Here is a 22,548-nt window from a genome sequence, read left to right on the forward strand (position 1 = left end):
AAATTATCATTTCCAAGCCCCCTTTCCAAGCTAGAGTCTCCCCAGTGAATTCTGGCCATTTCCACCACTGTTTGCTGGTACTTCCTCATATTCTTCTAAGTATTTATACAGCCGTTGTTTGACCTTCTCAATCAAGACAATGTAATGGAATTTCCACCATTTGTTTGCAAACCCCTGCATTATAAAATCAAACACCAGGGTTACAGAACTAGACTAGAAATTATTGCAAAGGAGTCTGTAAATCATATTGATACACCTGTCATCTACATGTCATATCTGTCCAGGATGAATTGCTGAGTGCACAAAACATTACCATCTCCAAACAACAACAATCATGAAACCCACCCAAACAGCAGTCTTGAGTCTTAAAAAGCATTCAATTAACCAAACATGCTTTATCTTTTGTACTATATTCATAACTTTATTATTATTATTGTGTGAGTAAATATCTACAAAAACATTAAAATATCAGAGCCATCACAGTGTGTCATGGGACATACAAATGCTCTGTTAAAATTATCTTGCACACAATATTAATAAAGCTTACTAAGATTTTACACATAGGTTTGACTCTCATATTTAACAAATCATAATCACCCTGAAAAGAGAGTCCCCTAAAAATACATCTAAAATGTAACAAAGAGCCAAGCTAGATTTTGATCTCCCATGTCCAGAAAGTCCTGAGCGTACCATCTAGAACTATATGTCTTCGGTTCGTTCTCAAGGTCTCTGGACTTAAACACCTGTAAAACACACACATTAATAGTGAATTGCAGATTAGCATTATAAAAATACTCATGAAGCATTTGGTCATCTGCTGTTTTGAGATTGCCTATGTTTAGCAGAACACAAAAACAAACATGTCAAAACTCATTTGTGACCCTGGAGCACAAAACTGGGGTATATTTGTAGCAATAGCCAAAAATACATTGTATGGGTCAAAATTATCGATTTTTTTTTATGCCAAAAATCATTAGGATATTAAGTAAAGATCATGTTCCATGAAGATATTTTGTAAATTTCTTACCGTAAATGTATCAAAAACTTCATTTGGATAACTTTAAAGGTGTTTTTCTCAATATTTTGATTTTTTTGCACCCTCAGATTCCAGATTTTCAAATAGTTGTATCTCAGCCAAATATTGTCTGATCCTAACAAACCATACATCAATGGAAAGCTTATTTATTATTTATTTTGAAAAATTAACACTTAAGACTGGTTTTGTCGTCCAGGGTCACATTTATATAGATCTGTGAAAATAAGACATTTGTACACAAACAGGAGGATCTTTTCATTAACTTTTAATTTAATTAAAAGCCAGTGTAATGTGATTCTTTTCCATGTAGACCCATGAAGCATGATAAAAAGCATGCAGGACTCATATTACAGCAGTATCTCTAACAATAATAAGTAGTCATGACTAGGTCTCTTGTGAAAGGGAACCATTTACAGGAAATCTTGTTCTTGCTTTGTTTCCTGTTGCTGTTATATTTGAGAGATATCACGGAAGCACTAACATCTGTTACGACTATCATGCTTTTTTTCTCTCTTTTTTTCACTCTGGGAAGCCATTAAAGAACAGCTTTTCCAAAAATGTTACATATTTAGTTTTATCCACTAAACACAAACGCAGATATTTTGAAAAATGTTCCAGCTGCTGTTTTCCTTGCAGTGAAAATGGATGGTGATGTTTTTTGTTTTTTGTTTTCTAAGCATGCATGTTAGTCTATTTCTTTAATGGTTTTTTTAAAGCTTTGTGTGAAGAGCAGACTTTGTTTTTGCATATATAAAGGAGAAGAGAGGTGAGGATCTAATCACAACTTTTTACTGATGAAGAAGCAAAAGAAGAACTGAAAAGAAGAACCAGGGTACAAGGAACTATAGAACTCATGAATCAAGAACATAGGAAACACAAGGGTTATACATAGACAAGGGCTAAAGTGGGCAGGGAACACATGGGAAGACAATCGGGGTAAGCAATCAATAACAAAACTACAGAGATGTTACAAAACCAGAACAGGAAACAGGAAACCAATTACCAAACAAGTACAAGCACAACACAAGGAATGTATATCACAGTGGTGTGCGTGAATGCCACTAACTCTTGTGAAAAGGAGTGCTTTAGGAAAAAGTGCCCAAATGTGTCCTTACACTTACATTTAAATACATGACATGGCATTAAAGTATATTTTAGTTTACCATGAACTGCTCGTTAGTGCATTCTGCAGTACACTTTAACCATATTTCAAAGAGAACAGAATTAATTATGAAATTACATATAAAAATGCACTTATGTCCTACATAAGAGAGCCAAAAAACACTAAAGTTCAGCTAATTTTATTTAATATAAATTTAAACTATAATGAATTTTCATTTAATTGCAATTAACATTGAATGGAGAAGTGCTTGAAAACATGATTACTATTTCTGTCATTAGTATTCCTTTTAAACCTGCAAAAGTGTACTTCTTCTTCACAAGGTTTGTATGCTATCTGTTGAAACAAAATATGTGGAATGTCTTATCTTTTGGGAGTATCTGATTTTGGGAGTATCTGTACGCTGAGGGGATCAACTCAGTGAATGGTACTACGATGCTACACTGGCCAAAATTGTTTTAGGGCTTCGGAAGCCTGGGTCAGTACATTAATAAAGTATGTGGTTATTGTAAAAGATAATATTGTTTCCTGTTATTTTGTCAATTACCTATTTTGACGTTTGTAGCTGTTGTGTGCTCAGATCTTTTGCTTTTTAAAATGCTTTACTCTTCAAAGCCAAATATTTTAGGCTTAACTTCATTTTAACTATGTGTAAAACTAAAGTACTGACAACTGAAAACTTCTTGTGTTACTAAATGATAATTAGCTAAACAATGAATCAACATTTTGAAACTGGCTAGGCAAACAAGTATTAGCGGGGACTGATATTAAAGGGATAGTTCACCCAAAAATGAAAATTCTGTCATTAATTACTCACCCTCATGTCGTTCTAAACCTGTAAGACCTTCGTTCATCTTCAGAACACAAATTAAGATATTAACTCTGACCCTCCCATAGACAGCAATGGAATTAACACGATCAAGGCCCAGAAACGTAGCAAGGAGATTGTTAAAATAATCCATGTGACATCAGGGGTTCAACCATAATTTTACAAAGCTACGTATCCGCGTGGGGCAGCTGACAACAGAACAGCATACTTTGTTTGCTTTCAGTGTATACTCAACAAAATGGCACTATAGGGTGACACGGAGGAGAAGAACTCTTGAATAAAGTCATTATTTCTTTTTTCTTACGGTTGAACCCCTGATGACACATGAATTATTTTACCGATCTCCTTATGCGTTTCTGTGCCTTGATTGTGTAAGGATCCTTGCTGTCTATGAGAGGGTCAGAGAGCTCTCAGAATTCATCAAAAATATCTTAATTTGTGTTCTGAAGATGAACGAAGGTCTTACAGGTTTGGAACGACATGAGTAATTAATGACAGAATTTTCATTTTTGGGTGAACTATCCCTTTAAGAGAGAACTCAAGTAACTAAGTGCATCATGTTGTCTTGATTCAAAAGACAAAGAAAATACATGAATATTTACATTTCTGGTGTTTTATTGCTCTCACCTTTGGATTTGTGCTTGATGATAAACTGTTTGCTCTTTTTCCCCAGGATATTGGACGCAGTGCATGTATATACTCCTGGGCTCAAAGGTGCAGCTCTCAAAACAGGCTGATTATCAGCCTTGTCCTGAAGGTTTGAGGAGGTCCAGACATACACAGGAGGTGGGTTACCCTCCGCAGTACAATCCAGCACCGTTTCACTATCTTCACTGATGTCCAGCATCTCTTCCTCTGGACTGCGGAAGTCCGGCGGGTCTGATGAAAACAAAAATGAACAAAGATTTAACATTAATAGCTATAAAATGTCTTCACTATTTGGGTATTGTTGACTTTATTCACCTACATTGAACAGCAATGTTGAGAACTTCAGACTGAACTGTTGGAGGAGGTTGAGGTCCTTCTGCTCCCAGTTCCAGCTGTGCTTCACACCTGTATTGAGCTCCATTATCAGCTCTGTTTGGGACAATCAGCAAGGTGGAGGACACCTGGACCGGTGTTGCAGGGGATAACTCTGAGAACGAGTGGTTGTAAACCTCAGTTTTTCCTCTGTACCATCGTAAAACAAGGTACTGGACAGGTGCGACGTTCTGCACCTCACACTGTAGCTGGTACTCTCTTCCTTCCACCACTGGACTGCTGTGATTCACTAAACTTATGGACACACTGTCTGGTTTCTCTGCGTGAAGACAATTGCAAATATAAACAAAGGCATTTAATGGAGGTACTCAAAAAACATATTAGTTTAGACCAGTTTGGACCAGCTTAAATACCAAAGTGGTTTTGTTTTAGATTGTTAGTGCTAGTCTGTTTCTGGCACAAGCTGGTTATTGTTGCAGGTCGACCTGTTTTACCAGTGTGTGTAACCATGTTAAAAGCTACTTGGTAACCAAAAGTATAGTTTATACCAAAATGACAACTGTGCCGTTGTTTACTTTCCCTCATTATTCCCTGATGATCTTTCCCCAGATCTCTCGAAATCTAAATTCTGCTCATGTTCATTTAAAAATGCTGCCACACAGACTGTGTGGCACATTACATTGCTTGTTGCATGTTTCTTAACTAGTGCTGTTAAACGATTAATCGCATCCAAAATAAAAGTTTTTGTTTGCATAATATATGTGTGTGTTCTGTGTATATTTATTATGTATATATAAAAGTACATGCATACAGTATGTATTTTGAAAAGATTTACATGTCTATATTTATATTCATATAATTTATATTATAAATAAATATATTTAATATTTAAACATAATTTTTTTCAGAAATATATACACGCATGTGTGTGTATTTATATATACATAATAAATATACACAGTACACATATGGAAACAAACACTTTTATTTTGGATGCGATTAATCGTTTGACAGCACTATTCTTAACATTTTCAAAGTAAAATGTGCAATGAGTGGCATTAAAACTTCCGTTTTATCTGAAACAGAACTTTAATCTGGAAATGCTTTATCACATTGGATGTTTTATGTTTCAGAAATGAAATGTCTGGTGACTGGTGCTGAACCATTAATATGCTGAAAATAATGCACACCCTACTCCAGGGGTGCCCAACCAGTCGATCGCGGTCGACCAGTCAGAGGATGTCGAGGAGCAGTTAAGGAAGGATACTGAACAGTGTGAATGTTGACTGATGTTGTGGATGTGGCACAGCTATGTGTTTTCATTAGAATGCTTTTTGGAGACATGGGTGCAAAAGAAGAACTGCTCACCATTTTGTCATTGAAAGGACACACTAGAGGTGAAGATATTTTCCAAGCTTTCATGGAATTTGTCAACAAGACCCAATTGCCCCTCTTTAAACTCATCTCTATCACAAAGGACAGGCTTTCCTGTAGCTCAAATAGTAGAGCATGTCATGACCATGCCATTTTAGTTAGTTTCTACAAGTCACATGCTGCCTTGTGTTTCATGGGACTCGTATCGCAAATGCAATAGCCTGCCAATGTGACCATACCAAACAATTTCACCAAGCCAGAAAAGCCACACATATGAGGCTGGTTATGTGATGAAATGCCAAAGCTTATAATATGTAAGAAACCATGTCTTTAAGAATGGATAATCTGCCATTAACTTGACTTGTGCCTCAATAAACTCTTAATCTGCTGCTTATTAATAGTTAGTAAGGGATGCAGAATATGTACTTACTGTATAGAACCAGGTTGAGTTTTTCCTCACACTGTCTGGGTGCAGTGAAAAAAACACCATAGCAGATTGGTTCCTCAATCCAGTCAGTCAAACTGTCCACCCGCCACTGAACGCTGAGGTCGTTCTGAGTGTGCGATGCGGCAATGACCGATTCCCATCCCAGCACGCGTACTGGACGAGAGGCCACACAGCTGACCGACACCGGATCCCCAAATTTCACCACTACTCTGGAGGGAGATATCTCTAGCGAGCAACTGTCAGCTGACACTGTAGGAGGTGTGAATCAGAATCATCAATATCACAAAATGCTGGGTTGTTTCATATTTTGGGTCAAATATGGACTAACCCAGCTGTTGGGTTGAATTTTTGCATTCAATTTTTGACCCAAAAGTTGGGTTAGTCCATATTTGACCCAAAGTTCGGTTGAAACAACCCAGCTTTTTTTTTTTTTAGAGTGTAATATGCCATATATAGAAAATGTAAATGCTATTTGAAAACAATTATTGTGCAATAAGCCAAAGTTTCTTTCTTCTAAGAAATACTTTTATAATGACCAATGTAAAAATGTGTTGAATGAACTTTACAAACTTCCAGAAACATTACAGTTAAGTTCAGTTGGTTTTCATGGGAAGTTGGCAAGTGTTAACAGATATGCACCTCATAATTGTTTACTCTCAACTTAACTTGAAATATTACTAAACAACTAGCGTTACTTTCACAGAGAAACATCTTACCTATTCCGATAATGGACAGGCCGAGAAAGCAAAAGAGATTGTTTTTCATTTTGATGAAAATGGTTGAAATCTGCTATAGTCCGCACACAGAGGCGAAAGGAATTCCGACTCGGTCTTGCTTGGCAACTAAAAACAGTGAACAGTGACAGCCAACAAAAGCCTTGTACTGAAGGGCCTGGAGGGGGATTGAAGCAGTGGGCCTCATTACAATCAGCTCTCCCTCTGCTCGCACCTCAGTATTTCTCATCCTCTCCTATGTATCTTGTGAAAATCTTTTTTTATATCTCTAGCGTACTGAAGCATTACCACATTAGAATGTCTCTTTAATTGTATAATCCTTTTTATCTTTCAACTTTAGTTGCTAATTGCAATGAGTAGTTAAATGGCTCATGTTTATTGTTTTTGTGGATCACCGCATACATCACACATAAACTATATTTTAACTGATTGTGCACATTTAATTTTCATTATTTCACTATTTCCGCATACCGTTTCATTAATTATTAAATTAGCTTATACGAGTTAAGAGCTACTGAGCTCCAGCTATAGCTGTCTTAAAATGCTTCGCTGCAGCGAGGTTGCTATGCCAACACTCACTCACAGAGGTTTTGGCAGACTGAAGTCACACAGGTCACTGTGTTAAACACACAAAAGAGACACAAAGAAGACTTCATTTAAAAAACATAAGGATTAGAATTGATGTGTTCCCCTACTTCCTTGGGTGTGATACACACCACAGTGACTTAGAAAGATTCAAGGGTCCCACTTTATATTAGGTGGCCTTAACTACAATGTACTTACACTTAAATTAATCATCTGGTACAATGCACTACATGTTTTTATGTTGTACTTATTTAAAAAAAGAAAAAGTGATTCAATCTGTAGTTGATATCTGTGATTACATTTATAATTACACTGTTGACCCATCCCTTACACCTTGACCCACCCAAACCACCAAACCTGTCCCTAACCATACCCTTTTTTCACCTAAATAGCAGCAAAAGTGTTTTGCAATACAATATGAACATAATAACTACAATGTACTTATTGTTTTATGGAAGTACATAGTTAAGGCCACCTAATATAAAGTGTGACCGATTCTTGACATTCATGCAGCTATCCAGATGTTAGTAATTTATTCATGTTAGGGCTGTAGCTATCGAATATTTTAGTAAATATTCTATCGATTAATCAAGTAATCGGATAAGAAGAACTTTTTCTTTATTAAAGAGCAATACTAAATATACAAGAGAAAATAAGACAGGTCTCTTAAAATGAACAAGTAATTTGTTTCCTTTTTAGAAAAATTTACATTTTTATTGCTGAAATTGCATATATTAATAAAACTAAACCCATTTAGTGCATTTAATTGCCGTATTACATTCAAAATACAAATATATAAAAATATAAAAATCAATTTCAAATTACTTTAAAAAAGGTAAACATAGTACAACCTAAAACTAAGACATAAATCAAAATAATAGTAATAAAAAATAATAATAAAACCTAAACATTGTGCAACTTAACTTTCAAGTTTCAGCCTAACTACAGCTCAGGCATGACATAAGCCTTTTCTTAGAAGGCTTTGTGGCTTTTGTAAGAGGCAAATATTAGTGGGCAGGAAGCTAACGTGGAACAAAAACAAGAGTCCATACACACAACATTTATTAACACATTTTTCAGCAACATGAATTTAAAGTTATTTGGAGAATAAACCCTCTTAAATGTCTCTCTGCATACTGGTGTGTGTGCAAACACAGTGCACTCTATGCAGTTACAGGGATGCACCGAAATGAAAATTCTGGGCCGAACCGAGAATTCTGGATGTGCGTGGTCGAAAACCGAAACTGCTTTGTAATAATTATTTATTTTATTCAATAATATAAAGTAGTTTTGTAAGACTTTTTAATTTAACTCAATTTTAATGACACAGAATTAAAAAAACACAAGCCAATAAAATAACCACACTTTTATTGAAAGAAAATTGGACAGAAAACATATATTAAATATCAATGTATTATTTTTTATTCAGTTCTATGCAACAGAATCAGACATAACTGTTGTTGTTGTTGTTTTTGACTAATTATCCAAATAATGTATAGTCCTGCAAACAGGGTTTTTCCTGATCTTGTGCATTGTGCACACAAAAACGCGCGTCTCTGCCATCCATTCATACAGAGTATAATCGCGTAATATGAGTTAATGCTCATCAGATCGCGTAAATCAGTGGGAAATGAATAGAAATGATGATTTTGTGTACAGAAATATCAAGTAAACCTTTAAAAATATAAAAACCCTGGCAAAGCTATTATTATCAGCGCATGTGAGGGGAGCAGATCAGTGAAGGAGATTTTACCAGCGTTGCCCAGTACAGCTGTACTACAGTAACGCTACTGCAAACAGGAACAAGTATACTACATAGAAATTTCTTATCACGCGTTATTTGAGCGGACTTAGCTTTTCCGGTGAATGAGCGGTAAATGAGCAGAATGCACAGTGATAGAGCGGAATATCGGAGCGTCACGCGGCAGTGATGGGAGTGAAACCTGAACACTGCTGTGCGGCGCGGCATACATTTTCGGCGGCCGAAAATTCAGTGCATCCCTAGTAAATAGACTAAAACGATTCTTCTGAAGCACAAGAATTTGCCTCGATGATTTTTTGTATTCGAGTTACTCGAATTACTGGAGGAATCGTTTCAGCCCTAATTCATGTTCTTAATATTGACACATTATAAAGTCAACCTGATCTCACAGAATTCCGTGTAATGTTCACGGACTTAATTAACCCCGAATCTGTGGTGGCATCACGGAATCGCCGAAAATTCCGTGATGTGCTCACAGAAGGCATCAGCCGTGGTCCATGCACGGATTCACTGGTTCAACACCAGAGCTGCATCAGGGGCGGATCTACCGGGGTGGCAAGTGCCACCCTAAGAAAAAGCTGTGCCACCCCACCTGCCACCCCAGAATTATCACAGAATAAAATATAAATGTAAGCAGTGTTTCATGTGCTACTTTTCAGCCTCGGCGATGACCGCGCGCGATGGTTGCACGCGCACGCAGCGCGCCCAGTGTAGTCGGCTTCATTAACAAATGACTCTTAAGAACCGGTTCTTTTTTAGTCAAAAATACAAAGCGCAGCCCATTTGTTCGTGTATCAGATACTGCTTCTCGGTTTATTCAGAAGTCCTCTGAGAAATCTAATCCCGTCCGGATATGTCTGAGATTCATCCCGTAATTGTTTGGTGATCCGATTCTCCGACCGCTCGCGCCACTTTCATCATGGATATAGAGGCCTTTCTGCCGTATCGGACGAAACAATAACATGAGCCGATCACGAAAACTAATAGCAGAGTTAGGTAAGAATCTTGTATTGCAGTTTTCTCTATTGTTAATTTAATATAACTGATTTTAGTTGGCCCATTTTCCCAAACCATTAATTCAGTTCTCAAAACAAAGACACATTTCTCAAAAAGTTTAACAATGAGATTAGGCAGCAAAACTGATGACAGCAATCAGAATCTCTGCATCCTAACAACGGAGAGACCTGACCGAATAATATACATGGGTTTTATACTTACACATTCAATATAATTACAGTACAGTACCAGTACATGATGGAAATTTCACTCTTCTATATGTACAGTAAACTCTAGCACATGTTGTACACCTTCAAACGTGTGACTGTCAAATTTTATCTGTAACCATCTTTTATGTGTACTGCATGTTTGCAGAACTGAGAAATGACTGCCTAGAGATATAGTCTTGTGTCAGGAGACCAGGAAACTGCTATAGTACTGTACACTGTAATGAAATTTGACCAAATGTGCAGAGGATGCTGAATTTACTTTATTTTATTTTATTTTGTACTGTACTGTATTGTGGTGCATACCAAGTTCATATACAATTCTTTGGTATTTTAACTTTTCTAGTGTTTTTCATCTACTGCAAGATTACTTTCCAGTAGTAAAATGAAAATTATCCGTTCCCAAAAGTTAATTGCTGAATTATTATTATTATCTGTAATTTAATTTATGTTGTATACTGTAATAGACATGATTGAGCTGCAAAAATAATTGAATCCTAATAAGAGCTTTTTGTTAAGTGTTATTGATCTCATGAGTGTTCACTGGGCAGGAAAGTCATCTGTGTATTTTAATTGTTTGTAAGCATTTAAGAATAGGCTACCTGTAATAACTAGATTGAAAAGTTTGAAAGACAATTTTATGCTGGCTTGTCTTAAAGTCTTGTTTAAGAAACATAAATAGTTTGGTCAGTTAGATGTTCTAGATGTTTGCTAAAGTGTTGCTAGTTGGTTGCTAGGATATTCTGGATGGTTGCTAGGCTTTTGCTATGCAGTTGCTGGGGTGTTGCTAGACTATTGATAGTGTTCTGGGTGATTACAGACATTCCCACCTCTGGTAATAACAGAATGTCTTCTTTAATTATACAAGCTCAGAAACATTTATAACCTGTTGAAGTTTTTCATATTGTGTATTGACTTGGTGCCATGATGGATATTGAAATGTTGTTATTTATTTTTCATTTTAAACAGTATAGATGATTACTTAATGGTAATGCAATATTTGTGAACATAACTGTGCACGTCAGACAATAAATCCCCAAAATCTTTGCATGCTTTGGTGTTGCCACCCCTCATAGACCCCATGCCACCCCTTTGCCACCCTAAATATTATTTTCTAGATCCGCCCCTGCATCGGACCACGTAAAAAGAGTGACTCGATGCAGTTATATTTTGTATATAAATTTATACTTTCACTGGAGTACCTGACCCCACCCCTACCCTAAACCTACCCATTTCTGAACAATAATGATGACGATAAATTTCCCAGTATATCGCGTCGGCATGTTGATGCTAAGGGTTTCCGTGCGTGGAGCACGGCTGATGCCTGTCACTGACTTACATTGGTATCACTTCTGTGAGCCCATCACGGAATTTTCGGTGATTCCGTGATGCCACCACAGATTCGGGGTTAAGTCCGTGGTCATTACACGGAATTCTGTGAGATCATGTTGTATAAAGTAAACTAGGTTTGTTTTTAGGCTCAGGTGTTCAGGGTGGTTGTTTACTGACCCAAGTCAAAAGAGCCCACCCACACATTTCACACCACATTGTGAAATGTGTCAAATTCACACTCTGGTTGAAGGCATTTTGAAGCTCCACCCTGTCACAGTTTCCACTGATACTCATCAAGCACATTTCCCCTAACAAACTGAAACTGAAAAAAAAAAGAAAAAGAAAAAAAGAAGAAAATCAAAGCCAAAGAAGTCAACATTTATTTTGCTGTTGTTCAACCATGTAAAATACATATTGTGTTTTCCAAAACATCCTATAGGGCTGCCACTAGCCAAAAGGATGTACATGGGGGAAAAAGCTTTCGGAGGAGGGGGCTGAGGGAAATGAGTTATCCCCCTTGGTAGTCGACACCCTGTGCAGTCTGCGTGCTCATCCTATGCTCAGCTCACATTCACACCGAATACAGAGGAAATTTAAAAGCTGCTCTGTGCAGTGAATACACAGTGCAGCGAATACACATATATGCTAAATACCTTCTAAATGCCGTGTTACAGGGTGACAAACCTTAAACTAGATTACTAATGCAATATTGTAATGTTTTCAAACTTGCAACTTTATATACCCTCATTTTAATTGGGAGACAAAATGGAATATTTGTTCTGTAAAATGAATTTGTCATACAGCAGTGAGGACAAACGTAGAAGAAAAGTAAAATAAAAAATCCAAATGAACATTCGTGAAAATACACTTACCAGTTATTGTCAGATGTTAATTTCATGCTAACATCTAAAGGCAGGAATTTATTTATAAATAAATGTGACGTGTTGTAGTCATGACTGACTTCATATGCATGATACTGATGAACCATTACAAGTCAACACATTTTCATGAATTCCCAGCAGAGTAGAAAGAAAGAAAATACAATACTGTGACTATCTCTGCTGTGTGACTATTAATTACATGACAATAATCAATGCAACCGACAACTGGAAAAAAGTAAGAACAGTCCAGAATGTGGGACGAATACCTGTGGAAGAAAAGCAGTGTTAATGATGCAAAACACTCAAGAGTTTTCAATGCTGAATCTCTGTCTACAGATACACTCTTTAAAAATACAGGTCCCAAAAGGGGGGTTTCCCAGTGGTGCCATAGAAGAACCATTCTTGGTTCCACAAAAGTTCCTAAAACTGAAAATGAACTGTTTTCATGAAGAAAATTTTTAAAATCTATAGAAACCTTTTCCAGAAAGAACCTTTAGTGGAATGGAAAGATTCTATGGATGTTAAAGGTTCTTTGTGAAACCAACGATGCCAATAAAGAACCTTATTTTTTAAGGGTGTATAAAAGAGTGACTCTGGTTTTACACAGAAATCGAACACAATGTGTAAAATAAGAAACACCCAAACCAACATTTAGAAAAAACCCAAAACATAAATATGCACAAAGTATTCAAGTCATCAGATAATGTCTCAAATGTGCACTCATTAATGAGAGCAAAATAACACGTTCAAAAAAATACATAATGCAAATTTGAAATATCTAAATTAACATTCATGAAACCTTATTCAAATATAAACAAAATAATAATTACTGCAATTTCGTTAAAAAAAAAAAAAATCAGATGATATCATTTTTATTCAACCCACCTGTAGATTTGACGATGAACACTTTGCTGTTGCTTCCCCGAGTGTTTGTGGCAATGCACGTGTAGTTTCCTGGACTGAGTGTGGAGGACTTGAGCACTGAGGAGCTGATCTCCTCTTCCAGATGATCTGAGCGCCATGTGTACCTAGGAGCCGGGTTTGCCTTCACTGTGCAATCTAGAATAACCTCATCCTTTTTAATGATGGTCTCTGTTGAATTGGAGTGTCGTGGTTTATCTGAGGAGGACAGAGATACATTTCTCAGCAAAACAGCATCATGATGAGCAGCTGTTATTAACAGATCACTAAAATACTGTACAACTGAAACCTTTTTATCTGTGTTCATTCAATTCATAATATGTCATATTTGATCAAATAATCTCGATTAATATGCAGATCTCTGTGTGTGATGAACAGGACAGTTGCACATCCTTCACACTAAGGCCCTTTAGAAAAATATAATTAAATGGCAAATTTAGCAATAATAAACTTACAGTGTACTTCAACATTAAGAGGTTTTGATAAACTTTTAGGATGAGGTTGAGGTCCTTCTGCTCCCAGATCCAGCTCTGCTTCACACCGGTATTGAGCTCCATCATCATCTCTGTCTGGACGGATCTGGAGTGTGACGGTTTCATTCACTGGAGTCTTGCTAGTGTCAGTGAAGGTGGGTTGATTCAGCAGAGTCTGTCCTTTGTACCATTTGACAGTGAGATCCTGAACAGGAGCCACATTGTAAATGTCACACTGGAGCTTATACTGCTCTCCCTCCATCATTGGTCCGCTGTGATCCACAGTGCTGATGGACACACTGTCTGGAGTCTCTGTGGAGCAAGATTTACACACTCTGAAATCTGCTGTGATGAATGTACATTTATTAGATATTTCTGAGAATGAACAGAAAGAAATATCAGTATCAGAGAAACTCACTGTAAACAGTGACTGGGAGCTGTACTTCACACGGCTCGCCTGTTTTATAGTTTATGAAGCAGATTGGCTTTATGACCCATTCTTTCAGTTCTGACACTCTCCATGTGATCAGATTCTTGTCTTTGGTCATGGGCACTGCTCCCTCACTGGCTTCCCATCCTATCCCTTGATGCGGGACTGAAGTGCTACAGTTAGCTGCAACAGAACCGCCGTACCTCACAACAGCTCTCCGTGGATTGATCTGAACAGGACATCCAGCTTGTGTACCTGTTAAACACATTGAGAAGGATTTTTATTAAGCAAAACTCACAAATCTCACAGCTTTTCAAACATTTCATCATATTTTTATGTTAATACACAAAATCAATCAAAAGTATCTTTTTCACTACACTATTTTATCATCTATATAAACTATTTGTAACGTTGGGTTTGGGTTTTGTTTTTGGTTTAGGTTTTCATGTCTTTTATTTTGATATTTTGCCTTGTTTCATGTTCCTGTCATGTGTTTCCCCTTATCCTCATGGTATCCTGTAGGTACACTGTAAAAAAATTTCAAGCGGTTTCAACTAATTATTATTTAGTAAATAGTTCCACAGAAATGTTACGTTCAGTCAATTTCTGACTTCAAAGTGTTGCCTGAATTGTTATTTTTTAGTTGGCTCAACCTTTACTGAAATTTTATAGTGCACGTGCACATGTTTTTATTAGTTGAGTCAACATTAGCATCGCTAATTGTTGACTGGATTTGAAAATAACCATTCATTCAATGTTTTTCAAATATATTTGTGTAGACTTAATATAATATGTCCTCTCAACTAAGGCCAAGCGATAAAATTAGCTCAACTTAAATATGTTTGCCCTTCCAACATTTTGTTAATTTGATTTTTTACAGTGAAATGTTTCGAGCTAACAGGCTCTTTGTCAGACAATAAAAAATGATTTCCATCACACCTTTATACTCACAAGTGATTACTCAAGAATCACATGACCTTAGAAGAAAAAAAAAAGATCATGAAATGAAAATGGCAAAAGAAAAATACAAAATACTGTGAAAGTCAAATTCAAAACATACAAAATGTATAATAATAATACAAACAATAAAGCCTGCGGACAAATATTGAAATCTTCATTTAATCCCCTAGGGGTTACAGTGTAAATCCAAAAAGTCTCACATATCAAAAATAAATTATTACTCTCACCCTCCACACAGTGGAATTCGACTAATTCTATTCATACATTTTGTAGGGTACTTTATTGAACTCATTAATTCTGTGACATTACCTAACTCTTCGGTCTTTTAGTGACCATGGATGTTGAATATCTATATATAAATGTTTCATTCCAAGGTGGACTAGAAGCTATTGAATTTTTTTTCTTGACCAACTTTCAAGTTCCTAGTATGTCTGCTGGAATTGACTAAATTGGTACTGCCATACAATTATTTTGCATTTGCATCTGATCTCTACTTACAAATCTCTTGTGTAAGCATGGTTTGAAAATGGCCCCTAGTTTTGCATCGTTTTGTGGTATATTTCAACAACAATTTGTACACCATACAGATTGTAACCCTTTTTTGAAACCCTGAAACGTATTGTTGCTGTGGAAATGGTATATTGATAACGTTTTTTATGGAATGGTACTGAATCTCAGTTGTTAAGAGTTCCATAGACTCTTAAGATGGTTAATGATCACTGCAGCATCAGGTCTTTGTAGTGTTTCTTGTACTGTTTCTTCGTGTCATATTATCTTTCACGTAGAGACGCTAGAAGACGGGAATACGGGAACAATAACAAACTTCTATTTCTTGCTCCATCACTTGTGGTTGCACACATATACATGGGAGGAGCGCGTCACATCCTGTGTCGACATAGGTCAAACCAAATATATTACATCACTCTTTTTTTCTTTTTTTTTTTCTTTACAGCTTTGCAACTTGTAATACACAACAGTAACTTTTGTTTATGATAACAAAACATTAATATATTTAACCCTTGAGTATTGTAGAAAGTTAGCTGAATAACTCCATCTCAGAGTAACACAAAGACTTTACGTTGAAAAAGTCTGAACAGTCCTTGTTTTCTAAACAGTCTGAAACACCTGCTTTGAACAATCTGTGCAACTATTTAGTTACACTACACAGTCTACCTAAACATAGTCAGAGAAGTAGGGACAGAGTCGGTTCTAGACATTAGGTGGCCCTAGGCAAAATTCATGTTGGAGGCCCCCCACACCCAATAAAAAGCACTTGAAACAAATATGATCCCTAACCTTTTTGTTTAAACAACATTTGATTTTAAATTTTGCATATTTTTACTTATCCTGTACAGTACAAAAGTTTGGACACATTACTATTTTTAATGTTTTTGAAAGAAGTCTCTTATGCTCATCAAGCCTGGATTTATTTGATCAAAAATACAGAAAAAAACAATAATATTGTGAAATATTATTACAATGTAAAATAATGGTTTTCTATTTTACTATACTTTAAAATATATTTCTGTGATCAAAGCTGAATTTTCATCAGCCATTACTCCAGTATTCAGTGTCACGTGATCCTTCAGAAATCATTCTAATATGCTGATTTTATTTTCTAACCTGTGATACTTTTTTTTCAGGATTTGTTGATTATTAAGAAGTTGTTTAAAAATAAAAAATATAGATATAATCTTTTATAACAATATGTCTTTACTATCACTTTTGATCTATTTAACACATCCTTTTTCTGTATTTTTGATCAAATAAATGCAGGCTTGATGAGCATAAGAAATTTCTCTCAAAAACATTAAAAATAGTAATGGGTCCAAACATTGACCGGTACTGTATGTACATATTAATCAAACTTTATCTAAGGTAATCTCTTTTTTTATTTGATGAAGATGTTATTGTTGCTTCTTACCTTTGAATACACACTTCTCTGATTTTAATTTTGTAGCTATTTTGCTAGTTAGCTCCCAACATGATGTCATTCATTGTACGCACAAATTGAAAGCGTTGCGTCTGGGCACGTCATCGACACTCTCGCTCCTTTAAACTCGTAATAAAGTAGTGAATGATCTTTCCAGAAATGACGCTGATTGACAGAACAAGTTTATATTTAGAATACATTGCAGTCACTTCAAAATATATGACCTCACACACCTGCATTAGGAGGGTCATTCTTCAATTGGGGTGGCAAATGAGAGGCAGAATTTGTAAAAATGCTTGTTTGTTTTTTTATAATAAAATATAGCCTATTGCTATGCATTTAAAATTAGTTTAATATGCTATATCCATTAAAATAAAAGCTTAGGAACATTTTGATTTTTAAATCATTTCAATTAAAAACTGGTGACACAGCCACTTATATCTATGTCATTTTGAAGTAACACCACAGACTTTATATTGCAAGTTACTATAGGCTCTGTGGTGTTACCAGAAAAGACAGTAACACCACAGACAAATCAGCCTAAATCCAGACTTTTCTAAAATGGAGGCTGCCATCATGGTGATTTCAAGATCAGGGGACATTTTGGAAATATTAATAAGTAGCCTATGTATTTATCAAAATTTTGATTAAAATATGTCAGATCTGCAAGAAAGAATGGACGAAACGTCTTGAATCGCACTCACGGAAAGCGCTCGAGAAACAGTATCTCTACCGCGGCTCGGTACGCTTTCAACTTGTTTTTTTTTTTTTAAGAGCAAGAGACTGTACGACAATCACGTTACATGATTTGACTGATTTTTACGTAGAGAGCGTGACAGCGCACCGCATTAAAATAAATGATTATTCATGTTATCATAACTGCTGGCCAAATTCAAAAGAGCAAGGGGCCCTACGCAGCTTGCATATTCTGCGTATAGGGAGGATCGGCTCTGGGTAGGCAGGAGGCCTGCGGTTATGTCTAACAGGATATGTCTGAGGTACTGTGTATAAGTCAGTTTCTTCTGTCTCGTTTTCGAATCCTAGCTCAAACGAAAGACCTGTCTCCTGGTTGAGTCATTTAAAAAATGAACAGTTCCCTGTAATGGAGTGTCCATGCCCTTCTGCAGTTACCATTGTGCCTTTGACTTTGGTGACTGTGAGTGGCTTTGCATTGTACGGCGTCATTAATTTGCTGAAACAAAACTTGCCTGACAAGCAATGCAATTTGTGATCATGGCCTCTTAACTCTTCGATCAATATTGGGAAACCACTTTCTCTCTCAGAAGACTTTTGGTTTTAGCGACGTCTTGATGGCTCTTGTGGGCAAGCTGTAATACTCTTTGCTCTAGAGTGGAGGGTACAACTATTCTGGAACCTCTGAGTATGAGATTATCATTCAGTGACACTGTAAGCTCAGAACTGACATTTCTGTAGTGTTTTAGGGTATCTGCGAAGAGTGGGTCACAAGCATTCTTGTGCCATGAGTTGTTTCTTATGTGTGAGCAGACCTGCTGAAGAACAGGTCTTCTTTTTTTGTCTCCATTTTTATCTCTTCTAGTGTCATGGCGTTTGGAGTTGCCTGCAGTGCCATGAAATTCATGTACTCCTCTGCTACTTTAGATGCCCTTGTGTTGTGTTCTGTCTTGAATGAGAGAGGATGCCTGGACATGAAGTCAGCAGGATTGTCAGTTCCTTTTCTGTACTCAATTCTGAACTGGTACGGCTGGAGTCTGAGGCCCTACCTTTCAATTCGGGCTGGTGGCTTCGATCTTGGATTATTCCATATCAGTTCTAGGGGCTTGTGGTCGGTTACTAGAGTAAAAGAATGACCATAAAGGTACAAGTGAAAATGCTCACGGCTCCATACAATAGCTAGAGCTTCGTTTTTCAACATCACTGAGTTCACGACTGGTGTATGCAATGATGCATTTTTGTCCGTTTTGCATTTGAGACAAAATAGCACAGAGGCCAACTGGGCTAGCATCGACAACAAGTTCAGTGTCCTTTGAGGGATTGAAGTAGGACATGGTGGTAGCACTGGTTAAAGCATCTTTGAGCTGCTGAAGAGCTTGCTTGTGCGTATCACCCCGTTCCCATGGTGTGCCTTTTTTTAGTCAGTTCTCTAGGATTTCCCCAGGATCTTTGGGGTCACTGGCTTGTAGTATGCCTGCAACCTTTTTGGGGTTTGCTGAGATACCACTGGCAGAAAAGATAAATCCATAGAACTCAAGTCTGTGCTTGTTAAACTCTCACTTTTCACGATTAAGTATAAGACCGCTGTTCTTTAGTCTTTGAAAGACAGCTCGGAGAGCTTCATCATGTGCTCTTTGTGAGACACCGTACACGATGATATCATCACTGAGGTTTTTTACTGCTATTATGCCTTGCAGTGTTTGCGCTATGGCATTCTGGGACACCTCCGCTGCAGAACATATGACAAAATGTAGGCGTTTGCATCTCCTTAGTCCCAGATGTATGGTGAATGTAGTAATGTATAGGCTGTTTGGGTGAAGTTCCAGCGGATGGTAACCAGCTCTGAGATCAAGTTTTGAGAAGACTTTTGCGCCATTTAGCTTTTGTAAGACATCGTCAATGGTGGGTGTTATATGACACTCACGTTGTATGGCTGTATTGGCATGGCGCTTATCAACACATATCCTTTTATCAGGATCTTTTGGTTTGGATGGAGTAACAATCTGAGAAATCCATGGCGTTGGACCTGTTACTGTTTCTATTATGTCATCATTTTCCAGCTTTTGTAACTCAGCTTCCACTTTCTGTCGAATATGAAATGGCACTCGTCTATGTGGCTGACATGTAGGTTGGATGTCAGGATTGATATGCAGCTTCACTTGGAAGTTTTTCAGTTTGCCTATTCCTTTGAACAGTTCTGGATAGCTTTCAACAAGTACATTAGCTACTGTGTGGATGGTGTTTGTATAATTAACAGCACTGGTGATATTAATCAGCCCAAGCTCTTGTGCCGTTGCATAGCTTAAAAGGGTGTGTCCATCATTCTGAAGAACATAGAACTTGGTCTCTGTAGTGCTATGTGATGCTTGAACATTGCACTGGAATACATCAATGATAGGCAGAGCAGTGTCAGAGCCACACGCAAAGATCTTAATTGTCTCTGCTCTGAGCTGTGGCTTGGGTGTGAGCATGTTGAACACTGCTTTGCTAATAATATTTACAGCGGCTCCCGAATCAATCAGACCTGTAACTTTGGTGCAGTTTATTTTAATTTGTGTCTGAGGCTGTTGCTGGCATGTATTGCTGTTCAGAACAAACACATAAGCATCCTCACTGCTCGATGAATCATCTTGTGTGTGGCCGGTACATGCTGTAGCGACTTGCTTCACCCTTTGTGGTTTGTGGCATTGTTTATGATGGGGAGGGTCATTATGTTTAACTTACAGAGTGGGTTTCTCAATGCTGGAACTACACACTTTTGCATAGTGATTCATGCAAAAGTGTGTAGTTGCTCTGCATTCTTTTCCTTTAGCCGGACAAACACCTTCTTCTTCATACTAGCATGTATCCTGCATTTGCGCAGGGTCCGCTTGTTTGCATGCCTTTTGCCACTTAGTTCGGTCCAGGGCATCATCAGGGGTGATATTGACTAAGTACATGTCCTCCGCCAGACGATCGTTCCACCGCTTCTTTGGCCGACCACGCGGTCGTCGTCCAGGTGGTGATAGGTTGTAGGCTGTTTTCGCCACTGTATCATCACTGCTTCTGATGATGTGGCCATACCAGCGTAGTCGGGCTTCATGCATTTTGTCGACTATGGGCGCCACGCCCATGCGCCTTCAGACATCTTCATTCCTGACACGGTCCAATCGTGTGAGGCCGAGAGACCAACGGAGCATCTTCATCTCCATACCGTGGAGGGTCTGAATTCACTCTGCTGCTTATGATTGTAATGTAATGTGTTGACAGCACCCGCTGCATTTTGTTCAATTCCCGATGCTTGTTCTTCAGATATTTCTAATGTTCTGCCATCTAGCAAAGCTTCTAAGGTCAAGTCTGCTTCTCTGAGTGCTTTTCTACGCATCCTGGATGAAGTACAGCTTTGTAATCCATTTATTCCACCGAGTTCCTAACGAACTGGGGTCCGTTTCTGTGTCAAACGGCTGGATGGGTGCATGATTCATTACTGATTGCATGGCTATGGGTTTTTATGTCGAGCAGATTTAACCCCTCCTTTACTTTTTTTTTTAAAATAAGGTGCCCTTTGGCAATTTTGGATGCAGTAACCTTTAACAATGCAATTTTACCTATAACACTCAAACTTTCAAACATCCTCATACTGCAAAAAAATAAATAAATAAAAATAAAAATAAGAGATAGGCCTATTTCATGTAAAACTGCTAATGTGGTCTATATGTTGCATTGCCCCATGCGGTCTTTGTTATGTGGGTAAAACTAGTAGACATTTAAACAAACTCAATTGTTTACATTGTATCAACATTGTTGAGCTATCAGAAATCGCTAACTTAAAAGTCTGGTGGCTCAGCAATTTGCGAATTTTTGACATTCAGTTTCTATCCTATGAGGACTAGGAACAGAATTAGTCAAATGTCCATGGCATGGAGGCGACATAATACTTTTGAGATGAGACTTTTTGGATTTACACATTAGATAGATTAAATGAAATTTAGATATTTGTTGATTAATCACTTGTGAGTATGTTTGAAATTTTTTTTTTTATTGCCTGACGAAGAGCCTAGCTCGAAACGTTACCTTGTGTGAACAATATTAAATTGTTTTGCATTTTTGGAGCCTATGGTGTGACCACTTATATTATTATTATTATTATTATTATTTTTATCATCATCTTTGTCATGTACCCAATTTTAAACAGTTTGTGCCGTTGATGTGTGTGCTTTGGTTCCGTTTTTGCTTAATAGCTTAAGAAAAATGTTTTGGTTGCTGTAGAAGCCTGTCTATTGTCAGTATCATCATATGCAATAAAAAACAAACATGTCAACTGAACAGAAAGTAATTTTGCACCTCAAACATAAATAGATAAAGATAAATAATAAAGTTAAAATCGTTTCATCTCCAAATAAAGTAATAGCTAACATTTAGGATCATTTCAGATAAACAGATGTTTGCAATTCAAGTATCGAACAAATAAAACATACAAACCTGCGAGACTCACAAGCTGTGAAATTGCAGAGAGATAAACAAATCCAAAGAAATGTTGAAGCATATTCAATGCGCTCAAGGAAAAGTTATTGAACAGAAAATATTGCAAATAAGATCAAACTTTATGTCTGTAACTCTTGACTGTATATGGTCTGTGACTGAATAGCTGTACCTCGAGCACACGATATTGAAACAAAAAAGAGGAAGAAGAAAAAAAGAAACCCCACCCCGGAAAAAAAGATCTCATTTGACTGACTCCTATCAGTGGATGACAGCAAAAAAAGAAACTAAATGAATTCTAATAACCTGAATTCTTGTGATGAATTGAGGTTACCCTGACAAGATAACCACACAATCATACAAAAACAGCAA

General features: G+C 37.1%; 1 protein-coding gene across 1 annotated transcript in view; it reads right to left on the minus strand.

The window, feature by feature from the left end:
• Window positions 1-438: 438 nt before the first annotated feature.
• si:ch211-66e2.5 (hemicentin-1) overlaps window positions 439-22,548 on the minus strand; it is a 29,963-nt gene continuing 7,853 nt past the window's right edge. The window contains exons 8-14 of the mRNA XM_058768074.1: window positions 14,118-14,384; window positions 13,682-14,011; window positions 13,191-13,424; window positions 5,771-6,055; window positions 3,953-4,285; window positions 3,613-3,864; window positions 439-743 (exon numbers count right to left, since the gene is read on the minus strand). Coding sequence (XP_058624057.1) covers window positions 736-743; window positions 3,613-3,864; window positions 3,953-4,285; window positions 5,771-6,055; window positions 13,191-13,424; window positions 13,682-14,011; window positions 14,118-14,384 — 1,709 coding nt within the window. The 3' untranslated portion in view covers window positions 439-735. The remainder of the gene's footprint in view (window positions 744-3,612; window positions 3,865-3,952; window positions 4,286-5,770; window positions 6,056-13,190; window positions 13,425-13,681; window positions 14,012-14,117; window positions 14,385-22,548) is intronic.

The sequence above is a fragment of the Onychostoma macrolepis genome, chromosome 03 (assembly GCF_012432095.1).
Source record: "Onychostoma macrolepis isolate SWU-2019 chromosome 03, ASM1243209v1, whole genome shotgun sequence".
Lineage (NCBI taxonomy): Eukaryota > Metazoa > Chordata > Actinopteri > Cypriniformes > Cyprinidae > Onychostoma > Onychostoma macrolepis.